Raw genomic sequence first — 19,759 nt, 5'->3', positions numbered from 1 at the left:
CAAAGGATGGGACTGATTCGACCACGCCCCCTTCTGGGAGGAGCGCGAGTGGGCGGAACAGGAGTCAGATTGCATTTTGCAGGCAGTCTTCTCCGATTGGCGCTTGGAAGCGGAGGCCACGCCTCCATCTAGGGAAGGAGCGGGCGGAGCTAGAGCAGTTTGTCACTCAGAGCTCAGCCTCCGAGAGCCCGCCACCCTTAGTGGGAGGGGCGGGGCCTGTCGGGAACCACGCCCACCGCGCTCTCCTTGCTCACACCCCCTTTCCCTACAACTGGGCTCTGGAGGGGTGTGTGCGCGGTGTGATTCAGTACCTGTGTTTGTGGCGACGCCCTGTCCGGTTCCTTGTGTTATAACGTGAATTGTGTATAGAAGCCAATGGAGCGGTTATTTGGCCGCTGTGGGGTGATCCTGTGAGGGGGCACTCAGTCTCTGGTACCGTGTGAGTGTGAGGTCTGTGTGAGGTAAGCTGTAACGGAGTGTGGCACTTTTGGATTGGGATGGTCTGTGACACCACATGTGTCCTGTATGGGTGTGCGATAATAAGGTCCCATTTATGTAGTACTGTGTGTGACATTTACTGTAATTCTCTTTGTGTCTTGTTGAGGCTATGATATGTGGGTATGTAGCAACACAGGGCGTGTCTTCTGTGCCTTGGCAACTAGCGTGACATTTCAAGTGTGTCAGACTGTAATTGTAAGCTTTGTGATGTGTGAGTGTAGACACTCCGTGACACCTTGGGAGTGAGTGTGTGACTGTATGTGTAAACCACGCTGGTGGTGGCTGTATGTCACAGTGTGTGACCCTGCAGGGTATTTTACAGTGTGTAGATGACTACATATGAAAGCATTGGTGGTGGTGACCTTAACTGAGTGTGTCATGATGTGACCCTGCAGGGCACTGTTCAGGTAACTTCATGTGACCCTTACCTTGTGGTGACAGCTATATGTGAGTTTATCAGAATGTCTGGCCCTGCAGGACACTAGACACTATATTGGTGATTAGATTTTACACTATTGGTGGTGGCTATATCTGAGTGCGTCATAGTGAATGACCCTGCAGGGCACATTCCAGAGAGGAAAACACGGCAAATGACTATATGACAGTTCGAAGATTCGACCCTGCGTGACCCCACGCGAAAGAGTGACACCGTGAGAGTGTGCCTGTGGAGAGGGTGTGTGTGACGTTCCCAGAGGCCCTGGTGTGTGTGCGTGGCTGTGTGGGAGTGTGTGACGCTGCCTCCAGCGCTCGCGAGCGCGGCTGTGCATCACACGCGTGGCCCGGTGTGTGACAGCGCGGGCGGCGTGGCGGCGTGCGGGAGGGGTCCCGGGGGCGCGCGGAGCGGCTGCGGCGCGTGGGGGAGGCGCGGCGACGGCGGCGCATGCGGATCTGGCCGAGCGGCGGGCCGGCGGGGCCGAACAGAGCCGGGCCGGGCCCGGCGGCGAACGCCCGCAGGGAGGGCGGTGCTGCGCGGCGAGCATCGGGGACCGCATCGGCGGCCAGTGCCCAGGTGAGCGGCCGTGCGGACGGCGGCCCTTCCCCAGCATCTCCCCGACCTGGCCCAGCTTCATTCCCCCGCACCCTGGCGGGCCCGAGCCTACGGGTCTGTTTAGCCGGGTGGAGGCTTGGGATCCAGCGTGCAGCGAACCCCCTCACCCCTACCTTGTCCAGTCTCTGAGTCAGGCATGGGTCACCCCAAGGCCTTGTCCTTCCTTGGTCCCCTCCTCCGCGTGGTTACTGGACTACAAGGGCAGAGAGGCGCGGCTTTGGAAGGGTTAAAGCATCGGGTCTCATCTCAGCGCCCCATGGCCTTTGCCAGGGCCGGCAGGACCCCTCTTTCTATACACCCCTCCCCAAAGGCCAGAGCTGCTCCCTGAGCCCGGCAGAAAGCTTGTCAAGTGCTAAGCGCCTCCTCTGGCCCAAGTATCCTCCATTGGGGAAACAGTTGTGACCACCCATTAACCGGGAAGAAAATAAAAGCACAGAGAAACTGAGTTCAAGCTACTAGGTTCCACACAGCAGGAACAAAGCATCGAACCTGCCTCTTCTTGACTCTCGAACAGAGCCCTGGACTTGCTAAGACCAAAGGGTGAAAACTCAGACTTGGTTGGCCCTGTGGCTCAGTGGTGGAACACACGGAAGTGTGAGGCTCTGGGTGCAATTCCGGACACGCTGGGAGGAAGAACAGAATAATGAGAGATGTACTGAGTGCTTGCTGTGTACCAGATACCGTGTTTGCCGAGTGAGCAGCTCGGTTCATCTTCAGACCCTTAGGATTTCCACAGATGACTCAATGAAGAGCAGACAGGGCAATTGACTTGGCTGAGGTTATGCTTGTAGTCTCTAGGTAGCCATGTGGTCTCTTACAGGTCTCTATGGGAGCAATGGGTTGTAGAGAGCCCACCGAAAGGAATAATCTACTGTTGGCCACAACTTACAACCTATGTAGCATTTTAAACTCTCCCGAGTTTTGCAGCTGTCTGAGTCTTTTGAAAAGAGTATATTATTCTATTTTTATAGTCTTAGAACCAGGTTTGGGGTGTGTATGTGGAGGTTGTGTTGGAGATCTACTTGGCATCACTTACCCTGTCAAATAGGTATTTATAATGTATCAGGATTCTAGAGGCAGGCAATGCATCAGCCAGCTATTGCTACTGGAATGCTGTGTAACAAATCACCCTGCCCCCTACTCACTGTCTTGGATTTTTGTTTGTTTGTTTGTTTTTTGAGACAGGGTTTCTCTGTAGCTTTGGAGCCTGTCCTGGAACTTGCTCTGTAGACGAGACTAGCCTTGAACTCATAGAGATCAGCCTGTCTCTGCCTCCTCAGTGCTGGGATTGAAAGTGTGTGCCATCACTGCCTGGCCCAACTCACTGTCTTGAAACACTAAACAATTATTTTGCTGTCAAGTCAAGATTTTAATGATTTAAGTTAGACCTGATAGTCCAGTTCTTCAGGCCTCAAGTTTTAGGGGTGTCACAGTGATAGCGGGCATCATTGACTGTAGCTGGCTTTGTCTGGAGAGCCTGTGGCCCTGGACCTACTCTAGTCTAAGATCACAGTTAGCCCAAACAGCCTCCTATGTCTAAAGGGCTCCGACTGGACATCTAGTACTTCCCAGTCAACTCTGCCAGTCAAAGCAAGTCATGTACTAGAAACCAGGGTCTAAGGAAAGGATGTCTTCTCCAGAACCCATAGACTTTCTTCGCCAGGAAGTTGGAGAACAACACAGTTACACAACAAAGGGTGGTGACTATAGAGGTGAACATTTGGGGGCATTAATCCACTCAGTTTGAGTCCCAGCAGCTCTAAGCTGTATAACTCAGGCAAGTGAGTGAATGCCTTCAGCCTCAGTGTTCTCCTCTGTAAAATGGGCCTAATGATAACTGATCACTAAGGAATTAAACACATGAAAGTACATAAAGTCCTGAGCAAGGCCAGGACTCAGATGTGCTCCTCTCGCTGTCCCTGCTGCAAGGTGGAGTTCTGAGAAGAAAAGTGTTAGTGCTCTCCAAAGGATACAGTGCTGCCGAGCTGTAGTAGGCACGGGCTCGGGTTTGTTCCTGCTCTCTGAAGTGGCCAGACTCGACATTGTTATTGTGCTGATTTTTTTTTAAAGGCTGTGGTGGTGCATGCCTTTGAACCCAGCACTTGAGAGGTTGGGGTCTCTGTGAGTTTGAAGCTAGTCTGGTCTACAGAGTGAGTTTCAGGACAGCCAGGGTTACAGAAACCCTGTCTTGAGGAAAAAAAAAATATTCATCATTTAGTAGTAGTGTTTAAGGATTTATTGTTTACTTTCTTTATATTAAGTGTGTTTGCTTGCTTGATTTTACGTGAACCATGTGTGGGTAGGAGCTGATGGAGGCCCAGATTCCCCTGGAACTGCAGTTACTAGCAATTGTGAGCCACCGTGTGGGTGCTGGAACTGAACCTGGGTCCTCTGTAAAAGCAATGAATGTTCTTAACCACTGAACCATCTCTCCAGCCCGTCTCTCCTGAGCCCAGATGGGTCTTAAACTGCTGTGTAGCTGAGTGTAGGCCCTTTCTACACTCCTTTTCCTCCTGCCTCAGCATCCCAAGTGTTGTGCTGGGATGACAGACATTGTCTGAGCAGGCCCATCTTGGGTGTACGTGTGCTTGTGTGTGTGTGCATGTGTGTGTGTGTGTTTGCATGTTTCTGTGCATACATCAGCATTTTTTGTTTTTTGTTTTTTGTTTTTAAGCCATGGTATCTCTGTGCAGCCATAGAACACGCTCTGTAGACCAGGCGAGCTTTCGAACTCACAGAGATCCACCTGCCTCTGCCTCTTGGGTGCTGGGATTAAAGGTGTGCGCCACTACCACGCAGCTCTTATTTGGTAATTTATTTATTTTTATTTTATGTGCCTTGGTGTTTTGCCTGTATATTCTCTGCGTGAGGGTGTTGGACCTCCTAGAATAGCAGTTATAGACAGTTGTGAGCCACTATGTGGGTGCTGGGAATTGAACCTGTGTCCTCTGGAAGAGCAGCCATGCTCTTAATCGCTGAGCCATCTCTCCAGCCTCTCTTATTTATTTTTTGAAGATAGGGTCTCTCACTGAAGCAGACCTCACTGCTTGGCTAGAATGGCTGGCCAGTGAGCTCTGAGGACCCAGGTGTGTCTGTCCCATTCATTACTAGCTAGGGTTACAGATGCACACACCTATGCCCTGGTTCTTACATGGGTGCCAGGGATCTGAACTCAGGGCCTCATGTTTGTGTTGCAGGCATTTAACTGATGGTCCCAGATGATGATGATGATGATGATGATGATGAAAATTGAGACTAGGTCTCACTTTGCAATCCTTGTTAGCCTGACACTTACTATGTAGGTCAGGATGGCCTTGAACTCACAGAGATCCACCTGTCTCTGCTTTCTGAGTATTTGGAATTAGAGACGTGTGCCACCATGCCTGGCCTAGTTTATTATTATTATTTGATTGTGTGTGTACGTAGGTGTGTGTGTTTAGATAATCAAGTGTCCAGATGCCTGTGAAGGCTGGAGATCAACGTGCGTGTCATTCCTCAGGTGGTGTACATCTTGCTTTTGAGACAGGTCCTTTGCTGAGCTGGGAGCTCACAGATGAGGCTGGCAGGCCAGCGGGCCCCAGGCATCTGCTTGTCTCCACTCCCCTAGTGCTGGGATTACAAGCATGCACCACTATATGTCTGGCTTGTTACATGGGTTCTGGGGGTTGAATTCAGGTCAACACATCAGGAGATGTCTCTCTAGCTACTATTATTTGACTCTTTGAGACAAAATGTAGCTATGTAGCCCAGATTAGCCTGGAATTCCCAATCTTCCTGCCTCAACCTCCCAACTGTGGGTTCTCAGGCAATGCCCATCACAATTGGCTTTTTAGTTTTTTTAGTTTTCTTTCTTTTCTCCCCCCTCTCTTCTCTCTCTCTCTCTCTCTCTCTCTCTCTCTCTTTCTTCTTGGTATTATTATTGTTGTTGTTCTCCTGTGAATGACAGAGAAAGCAGACTGAGAAAGGGAGCTGAGTGTATGGGCACCCACTGAGAGAATGAGAAGTGGGTCCTCTGGTCTCCGGCCAGTTTCCTGCACTGACCTTTCTTTTCCCATTCCCAGGCCTTGCCATCCCCAATGGCACAAGTTCAAGGTGAAGTGGACAACATGGAGGGCCCACCAGCCTCCAACAACAACAACAACCCTGCAGCCCGCTGGGAGAGTCCAGATAGGGGCTGGGATCGGGAACCTCCAGCGGCTGCCAACACCACTGCGGCTTCCCTCTTCGAGTGCTCTAGGATCAAGGCCTTAGCAGGTACCTGGAAAAGAGGGCTGGCTGGGTGGAGAAACGGAGGGCAGAGGGAGGAGGCCTCCGTGGCGCTGGTGTCTCTTAGTGCCTGAGAATCTTGATGCCTGGGAATCTGGAAGCGTCCCCGCTGATTGGCTCAGCCAGTGAAGTTCCCACGGTGATGGAGATGGGTTTGCATCTGCAGTGTCTAACGCAGCCTCCGCTAGTGAGCGGAGTACGCCCAGTGCTGCTCGAGGGACTCAGTTCGAATTTATTTTTATTTATTTTCTAATTTAGTTGATTTAAAATAGTGACTCGGACTCCTGGGTAAGGCAGCGCGCCCACATAACTGACCAAATGCACAGTCCCAGAACTATGGCTTTTTTTTTTTTTTTTTTGAGACGGGGTTTGTTTATGTAGCCCTGGCTGTCCTGCAACTCACTCTGTAGACCAGGCTGGCCTCCAACTCTGAAATCTAACTGCCTCTGTCTCCCAAATGCTGGGATTAAAGGCCTGCACCACCACTGCCCAGCAATATTCTTTCTCAAGACAGAATCTGTCTCGGTAGCTCTGGCTGTCCTGGAACTCGACTAGAATGGCCTTAGACTCACAGACCTGTACCATCACACCCCCAGCTCTCATTTTCTTTCTTTCTTTCAAAATTTTCTGTTTAGATTTTTTTGAAAATCATTTAATGTGTATGAGTGTTTTTGTCTGTATGTTTGCCTGTTCACCACATGCGTTCCTGGCACCTATAAAGGTGGTGAGCTTCCACATGAATGCTGGGAATCAAACCTGGGTCCTTAGCAAGAGCAACAAGTGGGCCAATCCTCAGCCCTCATTTTCTCTTTCTGAGGCGAGGTCTTCCAGTATAACCCAGAAATTAACAGCCTTCTCCTGCTGCAGCTTTCCTGAGTGGTAGAGCTGGTTCTGAAATGCCAAACGATTCTATTTTACGACTTTGTCTATATTTCTTACATTTTAAAAAAGATATTATCTGTAATTACGTGCAGGTGTGTGTGTGTGTGCGGAATACAAGTGTGTGCATGTAAGTGCAGGTGTGTGTGTGTGCATGTGTGCATGTGAGTGCAGGTGTGTATGTGCGTGTGTGTGTGCATGTGTGTGTGCGCGCATGTGTGCGCGTGTGTGTGTGCATGTGTGTGTGCGTGTGTGTGCTGAATACAAGTGTGTGCATGCATGTGTGTGCGTGTGCATGTGTGTGTGTGCATGTGTGTGTGTGCATGTGTGTGTGCGTGTGTGTGCATGTGTGTGTGCGTCTGTGTGTGCGTGTGTGTGTGTGTGTGTGTGTGTGAGTGTGTGAGTGCAGGTGACTTCAGAGGCCCGAGGCATTGGGTCTTCTGGAGCTAGAGTCATAGATGGCTGTGAGCCCCCTAGTGTGGGTGCTGGGAACTGAACCCTGGTCCTTGGGAGAGCCCCTGAGTGCTCTTCACTGCTGAGCCACCTCTCCAGACTCCTTGGTTACATTTTTATTACATCTATCTATCTATCTATCTATCTATCTATCTATCTATCTATCTGTCTATCTGTCTGTCTGTCTGTCTGTCTGTCTACCTGCCTGTCTGTCTGTCTACCTGCACGTCTGCATGGGGGATAGCATGTGTGTAGAGGTCAGAGGAGAATTTGTGGGAATCTGTTCTCTCCTTTCACCATGTGGGTCCCAGGGATTGAACTCGGGTTATCAGACTTGATGGGGCACCCTTATCTACAGAGCATTCTTGCTGGCCCAGGACTTTGGTGAGTGTGTGTGTGTGTGTGTGTGTGTGTTGCTAAAATTCTTTCTCTGGGAAAAGTGTAAGCAATGTGTGTTCCCTCCCCGGGGTCTCAGTAATAAGCCATGGTTCACCCTTGAGCACCAGTGGACGTGTTGTGTGCAGAGCATAGGTGAGGAGGGAGGTACAGCGGTGTGGCTGCTGGACTGGAAAGTCTTTACCCTCCAGGGATGATGGCTCTCCCGTAGATGAAGTCCCTGCCTAGTCTTAATACTCTAGCCCCTTCCTGAGGCTGTGCACAGTTAGGGCAGTGTTGCAGTCATCATACTGTATGGAGCCTCTGGAGCCACTGAATAATCAGGTGGGGAGTCTCTTAGGATGCTCTCTGCCCCTCCTGGGAGGAGGGAAGTCAGCAGTCACATGTTAGGCTGTGAGGTCCTTTTGTAGTCTGACCTGGCTGAACTCCCAAGGATGGTGGTTGTTTGGCTAGCAGGACAATCCTCTGTGAGCCTTTTTTTTATTTATTTGTTTGTTTATTTATTGAGGCAGGGTTTCTCTGTGTAGCCCTGGTTGTCCTGGAACTCACTATGTAGACCAGGCTGGCCTGGAACTCACAGAGATCTGCCTGCCTCTGACTCCCAAGGGCTAGAATTAAATACATTTGCTACCATGCTCGGCCTGTGTTTTAATTTTTAATATAAAAGAGTTTATGTGTGCTGGGCAGTGGTGGTGCATGCCTTTAATCCCAGCTCTCAGGAGGCTGAGGTGGGCAGACCTCTGAGTTTGAGGCCAGCCTGGTCTACAGAGAGAGTTCTAGGACAGTCAGGGCTACACAGAGAAACCTTGCCTTGAAAGCAACAACAACAATAAACCCAAATCAAAACAAAATAAAACAAGTTTATATGTGTGGATAGTTTGCTTGCAGGTGTGTGTGTGTGTGTGTGTGTGCGCGCGCGCGCACGTGTGTGTGTGTAGTGTGTGTGCATGCAATACACTCAGAGACGAGCAGAGGGCATCTACCCTCTTCCACCTGATCCTGATGGAAACTGTCTTGCTGACCTTGGGCTTTTGATTTTTCTGGACTAGACTTGAAGACAAAAGCTCTGGTAATCCTGCCTTCTGGTCATCTTAGAGCCAGGGTTACAGCCCTGGGTGGGGTGCCTGGCTCCTTATGTGTTTTCTGGGATCCCAACTCAGGTCCCCGTGTTTGTCCAGCAAGTGCTCCTAGCCACAGAGCCATTGCTCCAGCCTCTGTGTCCTGTTTTTCACCGTGTGTGTGCACGAGGTACGTGTGTAGGTGTGCTTGCTGTGGCGTGCATGGCATGAGGTCAGAGGACGATTCTACGAGTCAGTTCTCTCCTTCCACCTTTGTCTGCCTCTCAGGGGTTGAACTTGGATCACTAGAGGTGTACAAGCTGGTGGCCTCACCTACTGAACTATCTCACTAGCCCTGTCTTCTTTTCTTTCTTCCTTCCTTTCTTCCTTCCTTCCTTCCTTTCTTTCTTTCTTTTTATTTTATTTGCATTGATGTTTTGCCTGCATGTAAGTTTATCTGAGGGTGTCAGGTCTTGGAGTTAACTGCCATGTGGGTGGTAGGAACTGAACCTGGCTCCTCTGGAAGAGCAGTCGGCGCTCTTAACTACAGAGCCATCTTTCCAGCCCCTGCTGTTTTCTTTTCTTTTATTCTCCTTCCTTCCTTCCTTCCTTCCTTCCTTCCTTCTTTCTTTCCTTTCTTCCCTCCTTCTTCTTTTCTTTTCTATTTAGACAAGATCTCATTGTATATCCTACCTCCGCCTCCCAAGTGCTAGGAATACAGACATATACCCACCACATGACTTTTGATAGTGTCTTGCTTGTGACTCAGGCTGGTCTCAAACTCCCAATATTTTGCTCAGCTTCCTAACTACCAGGATCGCCCACTTTATTACTGTGCCTGGCATACTACACTCTTTTATGTCTTTGGTTTATTTTTCAAAATTACGCTTGTGAGTTCATCCATGATGTCTAAGATTCCACACTGTAGACACACCACAGTCTGTCTGTCGACTGTTGCTGGGCATTTGAGTTGCTTTAGGTTGGGACTACACACGGTGATTCTATCAGCTTCTGACACATCTCTGGGTGGCCAGCACCCGAAGCTGGGAGTGAACTTGCTGCAACCTAGAGTGTATATATATTTGTATTACTTTCAGGTTGCTGTGACCCGAACACCCAGTAGAGACAATTTAAGGACACTCAACTGTTTTCAAAGCTTAAGTTCATAGAGGTGGAGAAGGTGTGGTGGGGTTAGTGGCAGGAGAACATGAAGCAGGGGCTTCTTATATCTTGGTAGATCAGAAAGAGAGGAAGGAAGTGGTAAATAGGGGCTGGGTAACCTTCTATCCCATCCATAATGACCTATTTCTACAGGATTCATTCCATGGCCCTCAAGCGAGGACCAACCACTAACAACAACAACAGAAACAAAAAAAAAAAAAAAAGAAAAGAAAAGAAAAGAAAAGAAGAAAGAAAAAGAAAAAAGAGAGCCACTAATTGGAGACCAGGAGTTCAAAAAGTTGGGAAACATTTCAGTCACGCTATACCAGGACATATCTGATTTTAGTGAAAATGTTCGATTTTATTTTATTTCTTTTTAAAACCATTTTCCATTCCCATCAGGGCTGTGTGAAAGATAATAGCCAGGCATAGATCTACACCACTGCACTCTAAGAATTTAGATAGAGCTGGGGAATGGTGGTACACACCCTTCATCCCAGCACTTAGGAGGCAGAGGCAGGGGGATTCCTGAGTTCGAGGCTAGCCTGTCCTACAGAGTGTGTTCCAGGACAGCAAGGGCTACACAGAGAAACTCTGTTTTGAAAACAAAAAAGAATAAAAGAAAAAAAAACTTAAAAAAAGAAAAGAACTTGGATAGTAGAGGCAGGAGGATCAGGAGTTCACGGTCATCTTTGGTTACATAGTTGGAAGATAGCCTGTTTCAACAACTGTGCATGCACACATATGGTGGCCAGAGGTTAACATCAGGTGTCTCCCTCACTCAGTCTTTTATTGTTTTTGACACAGGGTCTGCCATTGAACTTGGAGCTTGCCAGTTTGGCTAGATTAGCAGCTGGCCAGCAAGGACATAGCTGGGCCCAGCTCTACATCCCCAGTGCTGGGATTACAGCTGCACACTGAAGGACTAACCCTTTTAACATGTGTTCTGATGCATCAAATTCAGGTCCTCATGTGTGTGGCAGATACGTTCTGACTGAGCTACCCCCCAAGGTGGGTAGATTTCAACATGGAGGTGTAAGAACAATAGAGATGCTAGGGACAGAATAAGATACATCCAAGCATGGGTATGGGGTCAGACAGAATCGTCAGACTGGTAATGTCTTATTCGAGAAATCTTTGGGTGAGGTCTGGAAAAGGCAGAGGCAGGGGGGTCAGAAATTCAAGGTCATCCTTAGCTACAGAGCAAGTTCAGGGCAGTTCTCAGCTACAGAAGACCCATGTTAAAAATAGGACTGACAAACGGCTCAATGGTTAAGAGCACTTTATGCTTTTGTAGAGGACCCATGTTCAATTCCTATCACCCATGTCTTATAACTTACAGTCCTCCATAACTCCAGGTCCAAGAAAGCTGGTGCCTTTTTCTGGCCTCTTCAGGCACCGGACATGCGTGCAGTACACACATTCACACAGGTAAAACATTCAGACACATAAAATAAATAGAGGCTGGGCAGTGGTGTCGCACGCCTTTAATCCCAGCACTTGGGAGGCAGAGGCAGGTGGATCTCTGTGAGTTTGAGGCCAGCCTCATCTACAAGAGCGAGTTCCAGGACAGGGTCCAAAGTTACAGAGAAACCCTATCTTGAAAAACCTATAAATAAATAAATAAATAAATAAATAAATGGAAGAGGAAAACAAAACAGGATAGATTGGATGTGGAAGTGCACGCCTTTCATCACAGCAATATGGATGCAGAGGAGGGTAGATCTCTGTGAGTTCAGGACCAGCCAGGTCTACACAGTAAGACCCTCTTTCAGGCAAGCAAACAAACACAAACAACAACAGCAAAATCCAAAACTATTTATTTTTTGGTAATACAGACCTGGAATCCCAGCACTCAGAAGTTAAGGGAGAGGATAGGAAGTTCAAAGCTTTCCTGGACAGTTCAAAGTCAGTCTTCACAACTTACTATAATTGTTTCAGAATAAAAAGGAAAAAGAAGGCTGGGAGTGTCTGTCAGTAATAAAGCCCCTGCCTAGAATCCCCCAGTGAGGGACTGGGGGTGTGGCTCAGTGGTAGAGCCCCTGCCTAGAATCTCCAGTGAGGGGCTGGGGTGTGGCTCAGTGGTAGAGCCCCTGCCTAGAATCCCCCAGTGAGGGGCTGGACCTAGAGGTAGGTCACATGTTCAAAACAGGGAGGTCCTAGTTTCAATACCTAGAATGGTCAGTTCTAAATCTTTGACTGCTCCAATTTCAAGGAGATCTTTTTTCCCATTTAGATCATAAAACAAATGATGCTAATTATTTATTATTGTGTGGTATGTGGGTCAAAGTCATTGATTGTTCTCCCATATGGATATTCAGTTGATTCATTGCCATCTATTGAAAAGGCTTTCTCTTCTCTACTTACCCTCAATGTTATTTGAACCTAGCACCATATGTGTATAGGTTCATGAATGGGTTCAATGGGACTACCACTGAACCACACCCCAGCCCCTCACTGGAGGATTCTAGGCAGGGGCTCTACCACTGAGCCACACCCTAGCCCCTCACTGGGGGATTCTGGGCAGGGGCTCTACCACTGAGCCATACCCCAATCCCTCACTGGGGGATTCTGGGCAGGGGCTCTACCACTGAGCCACACCCCAATCCCTCACTGGGGGATTCTAGGCAGGTGCTCTACCACTGAGCAACACCCCTAGCCCCTCACTGGGGGATTCTAGGTAGGGGGACTCTACCACTGAGCCACACCCCAACCCCTCTCTGGGGGATTCTAGGCAGGGGCTCTACCACTGAGCCATGCCCCTAGTCCCTCATTGGGGAATTCTAGGCAGGGGCTCTACCATTTACATATATATACCTCCCAGCCTGGGCATTTCCAGTTTTGATTTGTGCTTCATACTAACAGATTGTGATCAGAAATTCCCAAATCCACAACATTGTCCCTTATGAAATCACCATCCAGGTGGTCTAGGATAGGTTTCCATGAATGTTCTTTGAGTATTATCAAAATAAAATTACAAAACAAAACAAAAATGAGAATTCATCACAATTTTGTTTATTCAATCTTGAATTTCTACAATTTCAAGATACTCTAGACTCTATTGAAAATAAAAAAAAAACCCTCAAGTTGTTGTGGGAGGCTGCTTGTTCATTCTCAGCTGCCCAGACCACAAAATAATCACACAGAAACTATATCACTTAAATCCTGATTGAGCAATCACTTAAGTATATTGCTAGCTAACTCTTACATCTTTGGTTAACCCATTTCTCTTATTTTATATTTTACCATGAGGCTTGTGGCCTACCAGCAAGGTTCCAGCTGGCAGCTCATGTCTTTCTCCTCTGGTGGTGGCTACATGGTGTCTCCCGACTCTGCCTTCTTTCTCCCAGCATTCAGTTTAGTTTTCCCCTTTGTCTAGCTCTACTCCACCCTATCACAGGTCAGGGCAGCTTCATTAATGTATAAAAGCAATACATATAGAGGACTTACTATACCATCAAGTCAACTCCAAATTCCTCTTTACAAATGGGAAGCTCACACCTATAATCCCAGAATTTGAGGGCTACTGATAGTAAGATTGTCACAGAGATCTGCCTGCCTTTGCCTTTGGAGTGCTGGAACACCACCCGGCATTAAATTGTGACTAATATTATTTTGGGATGTAACTGTATGTGCTAAGCTGCTGTAACAAATAGAGCCAAGTGCACATGCTGGAAAGGGTTCTGAAGCTTATTCCCTTCTGGATGGTCCTGAAGTGAGCAGCCTGTGCCAGGGAACCTCCAACAAGGTACTTAGTAAATCCCTTTCTATCTTGTGTTCTATGGCCTGTGGCTTTCTAGTCTCTAGGAGTTGGGGACAGAATAGGAAAGCCAAGATGCAATTTTTTTTATTTTTAGTTATAAAATAGAGACTCACTGGAAGTTAAAAAGGTGGAACAGACAGAAAGTGATCAATAGCTGCATTTATAATGAGCAGAGGGCACTTGGGGGTCCAGGCAAGGGGACTGCATGAACTGAAGGGCAGGCTGTGCCTCAGATGAGATCCTGTCTCAGAAAACCAAACACGGGGCTGGAGAAGTGATTTGGCACTCAAGAGTACTGCCTGCTCGTGCAGAGGACCTGGGTTTGGTTCCTAGCACCACATGGCAGCTCACAGCTGTCTGTAAGTCCAGCTCCATGGGATTCCACTCCGTCTTCTGTCTCTGCAGGCACCAGGCATGCACGTGGTACACATACGTAGGCAAAGCAGTCACATGCATAAAATTTAAAAAATCATTTTAATGATTAAATGTGCAAATACTCAGTGTAGTTACCACATTAACCAGGTAGTCCCCGTCCAATTATATCAAGTTCTCACCTTGTTCGAGGCCTCACTTTCTTTGTGACCATGAGCCACAATATCAAGTGGAAAATTCTAGAAATAATAATGACATTATGGTATACATTTCTTTATACCGCATCATTTACCCAGTCTACTCACTTAATTCATTCATTTATTATCTTTTGTTTGCTTGCTTGTTTTGAGAGAGGGTCTTTATATGTAGACCAGGCTTTCTCTAACTCACAGAGATCCATGTGCCTCTCCCTCCTGAGTGTTGGGATTAAAGGTGTGCTCCAGCATGCCTGGCTGCCATTTTTTTTTCTGAGTGGTGGGGTGAGGTTGAGACATCGTCTTACACAGTCAAGTCTGGCCTTGGACTTCCTCTTCTGTGCCCCCACATCCTGGGATAACAGGTACAAGTCATTAGGCCAGCCTGTAAATTTAAACTTTAAAACCTTTTAGTTTTTACCTAGGCATGGTAGTCTGTAGCAGTCTCTCTTTGGACCATCATCTCCTGAATAATGACAGGGAGACTTTTTATTACTTACGAAAGCTTGGCTTTATCTTAGGCTGGTTCCCAACAAAGCTCTTAAAACTTAAATATTTGTTTATGTTAATCTACATTATGCTATGTGGCTCATTACCTCTCCTCTGTACCGTATGTCCGACTCCCCTTGCATCTGGTTGGCGAATCTCCAGCCTCAGATTCTTTCCCAGAGTTCCCGCCTATCCTCTCCTGCCTAGTTATTGGCATTTCGGCTCTTTATTAAACCAATCAGAAGATGTCTTAGGCAGGTAAGGTAAAACAGAGACACATCTTTACACAGTGTATGAAAAGATTATCCCAACAGTGGTCCATGCTGGGGATCCTGAGAGAGACTAGGCGGGGAATGGTGAGTTCAAGACCAACCCATGCTATAGAGTAAGAACCTGTGTCAACAAATGAATAAAGAAGTAAATATAAAACATTTGAAGTATAGCTCACAGTACAAGATGCTACATAAAGAGAAACAAAAACATCCCAGTTTAGTGCTCATGCTGTCATCCCTGAATTTGGGAGGCAGGAGGACTGAGAGTTTAAGACCAGTCTCAATGCACTTTCAAAGCCAGCATGGATCGCATGAGGGAAAAAAGTGGGAAAGAAAGAAAAGTGGGCTCAGTGGAGTGACCAGGGTTTCTGGTATAAGCCTGAGTCCCTGCGATTCCAATCCCACAGGTAGAGGGAAGGACTGACCCCCACAGGTCTTCTGACCTCTCCACACGCAGACTATGGCACAGGCATGTTCCGGCACTCATGGTTTCCTTTCCTCCTAAAAAAAGAAGAAAGGAAGAGGAAGGGATGGAGGGAGGTGGGACATGGAAAAGGGTGGGGAAATGCTTACAGGATGAAGGTGCTACCAAGCTAGACGACCTGATTTTCATCCCCAGACCCATATGGTGAAAGGAGAGAACTGAGTCCCACAAGTCACATGAACACACACACACACACACACACACACACACACACACACACTCATCACACATGGCTGGATCCTTAAAGATTTCCCTATTCACCAGTAAAGCAGAAAGTGGACTTTCTCTCCCTACTCTTCCAGGGAGCTGGAGCTATGTGTGCTGATACTGTCATGATGGAGAGGAGGCTTTGGACATTCCCGTCTTCAGGGGCTGCACAGTCTCCCCTGCGCCTCCTCTCCCTCCCACAGCTGTCAGGTGCCACTGTGGCCAGGCAAGCACTCTACCCCTGAACTAAGTCTCCAACCGCTGCCATCTTGTTTTTAACCCCAGTCAGCTTCCCAGTACATCTCCTTTTCCCCGGCTCTCAGTTTCTGCCTTGGTCCAGCCTCATCCTCGCTCTCCTGGGTCTCTTCCCCGGTCTTGCTGAACTTCCGACTGTCCTTCTTGCTCTCTCTGATGAACTCTCCATATAACAGCCAGTGAAAACCTAAGACACAACTCCCTTCTTGACCCTCCTCACCCCTAACCCCATCCGGCTCTCCAGTGTCCACGTGTGTCCCGGTTTCTTTTACTACTCAGAGGTCTGTGCCACGATGATGCCAGTAGAGTGGCCACTCCAATATTGGGTGGATGGATGAAGTCAGGGTAGCGAGCCAAAACGGTTTCCCGTGGGGAAGGTATCTTAGGGAACATGCAAAGAACAAGTGTGTTGTCATTGGGCGCGCAATAGCAGGACGTGGGAGGCACCCAGACAGGAGGAGGTGCCAGGGTCCGGTCTTGGGCCAGTAGAAGATTGGAGGGTAGTGGAAAGGACGCTAGACGCAGATGAGCGAGTCCTAGCAAGGCTGAACTCAGTATTTGTTTTTTTCAGATGAGCGAGAGGCTGTGCAGAAGAAAACCTTCACCAAGTGGGTGAATTCGCACCTCGCCCGCGTGGGCTGCCACATCGGGGACCTCTATGCAGACCTTCGGGATGGGTTTGTGCTTACTCGGCTCCTGGAAGTGCTGTCCGGGGAGCAGCTGGTGAGGGAGGCCTCGAGGGCTGGGGGAATAGGGTTGGATTCTAATTAGAGCCCTGGCTGGGGTACAGTTAGAGTCCAAAAGGGCACGGTGGCAAGCGGTCCCTTATTCAGATAGGTAAGGGAAAAGGCAGTTGAAGAGGCGGACTCTTTCAAAGTGGGTAGAGCCCCATGGAGAAGCGGGGCTTTTTGAAGGAGGTGGGACTCTTACGAGGATGGGGTGATGCTGGGGTTGTTTCCATTGCAGAGGGCAAGGCTCCAGAGAGAGGAGATGCTCTGTAGGGCAGGTAGAGCCTGGTTGGAGAGGTGAGGCTCCAGGGAGGGGTGGAGTTGGCAGTGAAGCGAAGAACTTAGAAGGGACAGCCAGGTTAGGAGGTGGCAAGGGGCACGTCTGTAAAACAGGAAAAACTTGGAAGCCCAGGTCAGTTGAGGGAGCCAGTCTAGGTTGGTAGGGTGAGACCAAGGTCACGGTATGGGGACAAAGGCAGTATTGTATGAATGTCTTGGTGTATGGGCTAGGGCTGTGTTTTGGGGTCTGATGGGCCGCATCTCAGTGCGATTATGATGGGGCGGCGTGTACACTGAAGGCCTAAAGCTCAGGACTCTCAGGGACTTGTGTGGGGGCGCAGCTCTCTATGTAGGAACAAAGCCCAGTGGCAGGAACTGAACTACTGACAAGAAAGACGAGGGGTCCTATGGGATGGCACCAAAGGAAGGGGTAGGGCTTCATGCTGAGAGTGTAGCCGGGTGAATCACGAAGGGACATTCACTTGAAAAACAAGCTGTGAAAACAAAAATTAAAAACCAAACAAACAGCAACAACAAGGGCTTGGTGGAGACAAGGGGAGTGTGAAATTGCATTTTACCCTGCAGCCTGGGCCAGCTTGGAACTCTGTAGCCCAGGCTGGCCTTGAACCTCCAGTGACTGATTGAAAGTCTTTTGAGTTTTGCACGAGATTGAAGGGACGTGGCCTTGGCGATGAGAGAGGCAGAGCCGAGGGCTCCTTGCTCTTGGCCAGGTCCCCATCACTCAATGCCCCTGCCGCTCTAGCCGAGGCCCACTCGCGGTCGCATGCGGATCCACTCTCTGGAGAACGTGGACAAGGCCCTGCAGTTCCTGAAAGAGCAGCGTGTGCACCTGGAGAATGTGGGGTCACATGACATCGTGGATGGGAACCACCGGCTGACGCTGGGGCTGGTCTGGACCATCATCCTGCGCTTCCAGGTGATCCCCCATGATCTCCTCCCCCACCCCCAGCCTGCTGCCCACCGCAGGGCCTTAGGAGAGCACCCCACCCACTCACTCCTTCCTCCCCCAAATTTTCCTCCCATCTTCCAGGAACTCTGTAACCAGGTGGTGGTAATGAAAACAATGATAGAAATTAGCTGTGATTGCCCTCACTGCTGTAACCGTATCTACACTGTCTGTTCTTCCGCACTCTATTCTAAACGTTGACATTTAATACACACAGAACTTAAATTAGGTAGCATCAATTAGCTCACTTTACCAGTGAGGAAACTGGTGTTTGTTTTTGTTTCCTTGAAACAGGGTTTCTCTGTTGCTCTGGAGCCTGTCCTAGAACTTGCTCTCTAGACCAGGCTGGCCTCAAACTCACAGAGATCCCCCTGCTTCTGCCTCCCTAGTGCTAGGATTAAAGGTGTGCACCACTACCACCTGATTGGTGGGTTTTTATGTGTGTGTGAGAGGGGCATGTGCATGGAGGCCAAGGGACAATTTTCAGGACTCAGTACTGTCCATAGCACCATATGGGTCTTGGGGAGAGAACTCCTGGGTTGTCAGGGTTAACAGCAGGTGCCTCTACCCGATGCACTGTCTCAGCAGCCAAATTATTATTATTATTATTATTATTAATATTATTTTGGAGTTTTGAGACAGGTTCCCACTTGTAGCTGAGGCTGGCCTCAGATTCTCGGTGATCCTTGTGACCTCAGTCTCCAGAGAGCTGGGGTCTCAGGCATTCACGTCTACACCCAGCATGATGGATTTAATATTCTGAGTTAAATGGAGCTGGATGTTGGAGCTGCGGCTTAGATCAGGCGATCTTGCTCCACTAAGGAAACGAAGAGCCAGATTCAGCTTTTATGGAACTCACACTGTGATAAGAAAGACAGGCAATAAACAAATGTATAGATAGCAGGCATGTCGGGAGAAAGGAGTATCTCTAGGCAGAGGAAATTACTCCCCTCCCACCCCAGATAACCTGCTTATAGGGAGTTGGGAGGGCGGGGCTGAAGAGGAGAATTGTTTCTAAAGCTTTACAGAAAGAAACCAACAATGCCATGCAGGGAAGCAGAGCGTTTTAAAGCAGCTCAGGGCTGTGAAATATCACATGTGTATTGCTGAGATCTTAGACATGGTGACCAGAAAGTGGCTGAGATGCTGACGGCTGGATTCCATACAGATATAAAGGGTGCACTGGATACAGGCACAGTTGGTGAGAAAGCCCCTGTCTAGCATGCATGAGACCCTGACTTCAACCCCAGAAGGGAGGGAGGCAGAGATGCAAAAGGCATTGAGGTGGGACTAGCTTTGACTGCTGGAAGTGGCGAAGAACACTGGGGTTAGTGACCAGGATAGCAAGTTCAAGGACTCTGTGAAAAAAAAAAGTAAAATAGAAAACTGGGTTATAACCCAGTTTAGTGATAGAGCCCCTGCCTAGAATCCCCAGTGAAGGGATGGGGTTTGGCTCAGTGGTAGAGCCCCTGCCTAGAATCCTGAGCCCCTGCCTAGAATCCTGAGCCCCTGCCTAGAATTCCCCAGTGAGGAGTCAGGGTGTGGTTCGGTGGTAGAGCCCCTGCCTAGAATCCCCCAGTGAGGGGTCAGGGTGTGGCTCAGTGGTAGAGCCCCTGCCTAGAATCCCCCAGTGAGGGGCTGGAAGTGTGGTTCAATGGTAGAGCCCTTGCCTAGAATCTTCCAGTGAGGGGTTGTGGATGTGGCTCAATGGAAGAGCTCCTGCCTAGAATCCTCAGGGAGGAGCTGGGAGCATTGCTTAGTGGGAGAGACCTTGCCTATAATTCCCTATTGAGAATCTAGGGGCGTGACTCAGTAGTAGAGTGCTTGCTTAGCACATGGAAGGCCTGTGATATAACCTGGGAGTTCCCAATATCACTTCTTGTACCACATGGGGAGCTGACTGTGCAGGGGAATTAACATCAAGTCCACCACACTGGCCTAGTCAGGAGAGGACAATGGCTGGAATCACAGAAGTTACCCACACGCTGTT

At 48.8% G+C, this 19,759-nt stretch overlaps 1 protein-coding gene across 3 annotated transcripts in view; it reads left to right on the top strand.

Annotated features, from left to right (window-relative positions):
* Positions 1-1,361: 1,361 nt before the first annotated feature.
* Positions 1,362-19,759, top strand: part of Sptbn4 (spectrin beta, non-erythrocytic 4) — a 90,988-nt gene continuing 72,590 nt past the window's right edge. For all 3 annotated transcript variants that reach the window (XM_041653415.1, XM_041653414.1, XM_041653413.1), the window contains exons 1-4: positions 1,362-1,507; positions 5,608-5,800; positions 16,367-16,518; positions 17,566-17,739. In XM_041653415.1, the coding sequence (XP_041509349.1) occupies positions 1,379-1,507; positions 5,608-5,800; positions 16,367-16,518; positions 17,566-17,739 (648 nt within the window). In that variant the 5' untranslated portion in view covers positions 1,362-1,378. The remainder of the gene's footprint in view (positions 1,508-5,607; positions 5,801-16,366; positions 16,519-17,565; positions 17,740-19,759) is intronic.

The sequence above is a fragment of the Microtus oregoni genome, unplaced genomic scaffold (genome assembly GCF_018167655.1).
Source record: "Microtus oregoni isolate MIOR12 unplaced genomic scaffold, Mior012 000006F_ref0000085, whole genome shotgun sequence".
Lineage (NCBI taxonomy): Eukaryota > Metazoa > Chordata > Mammalia > Rodentia > Cricetidae > Microtus > Microtus oregoni.
This window is presented reverse-complemented; position numbering and strand designations above follow the sequence as displayed.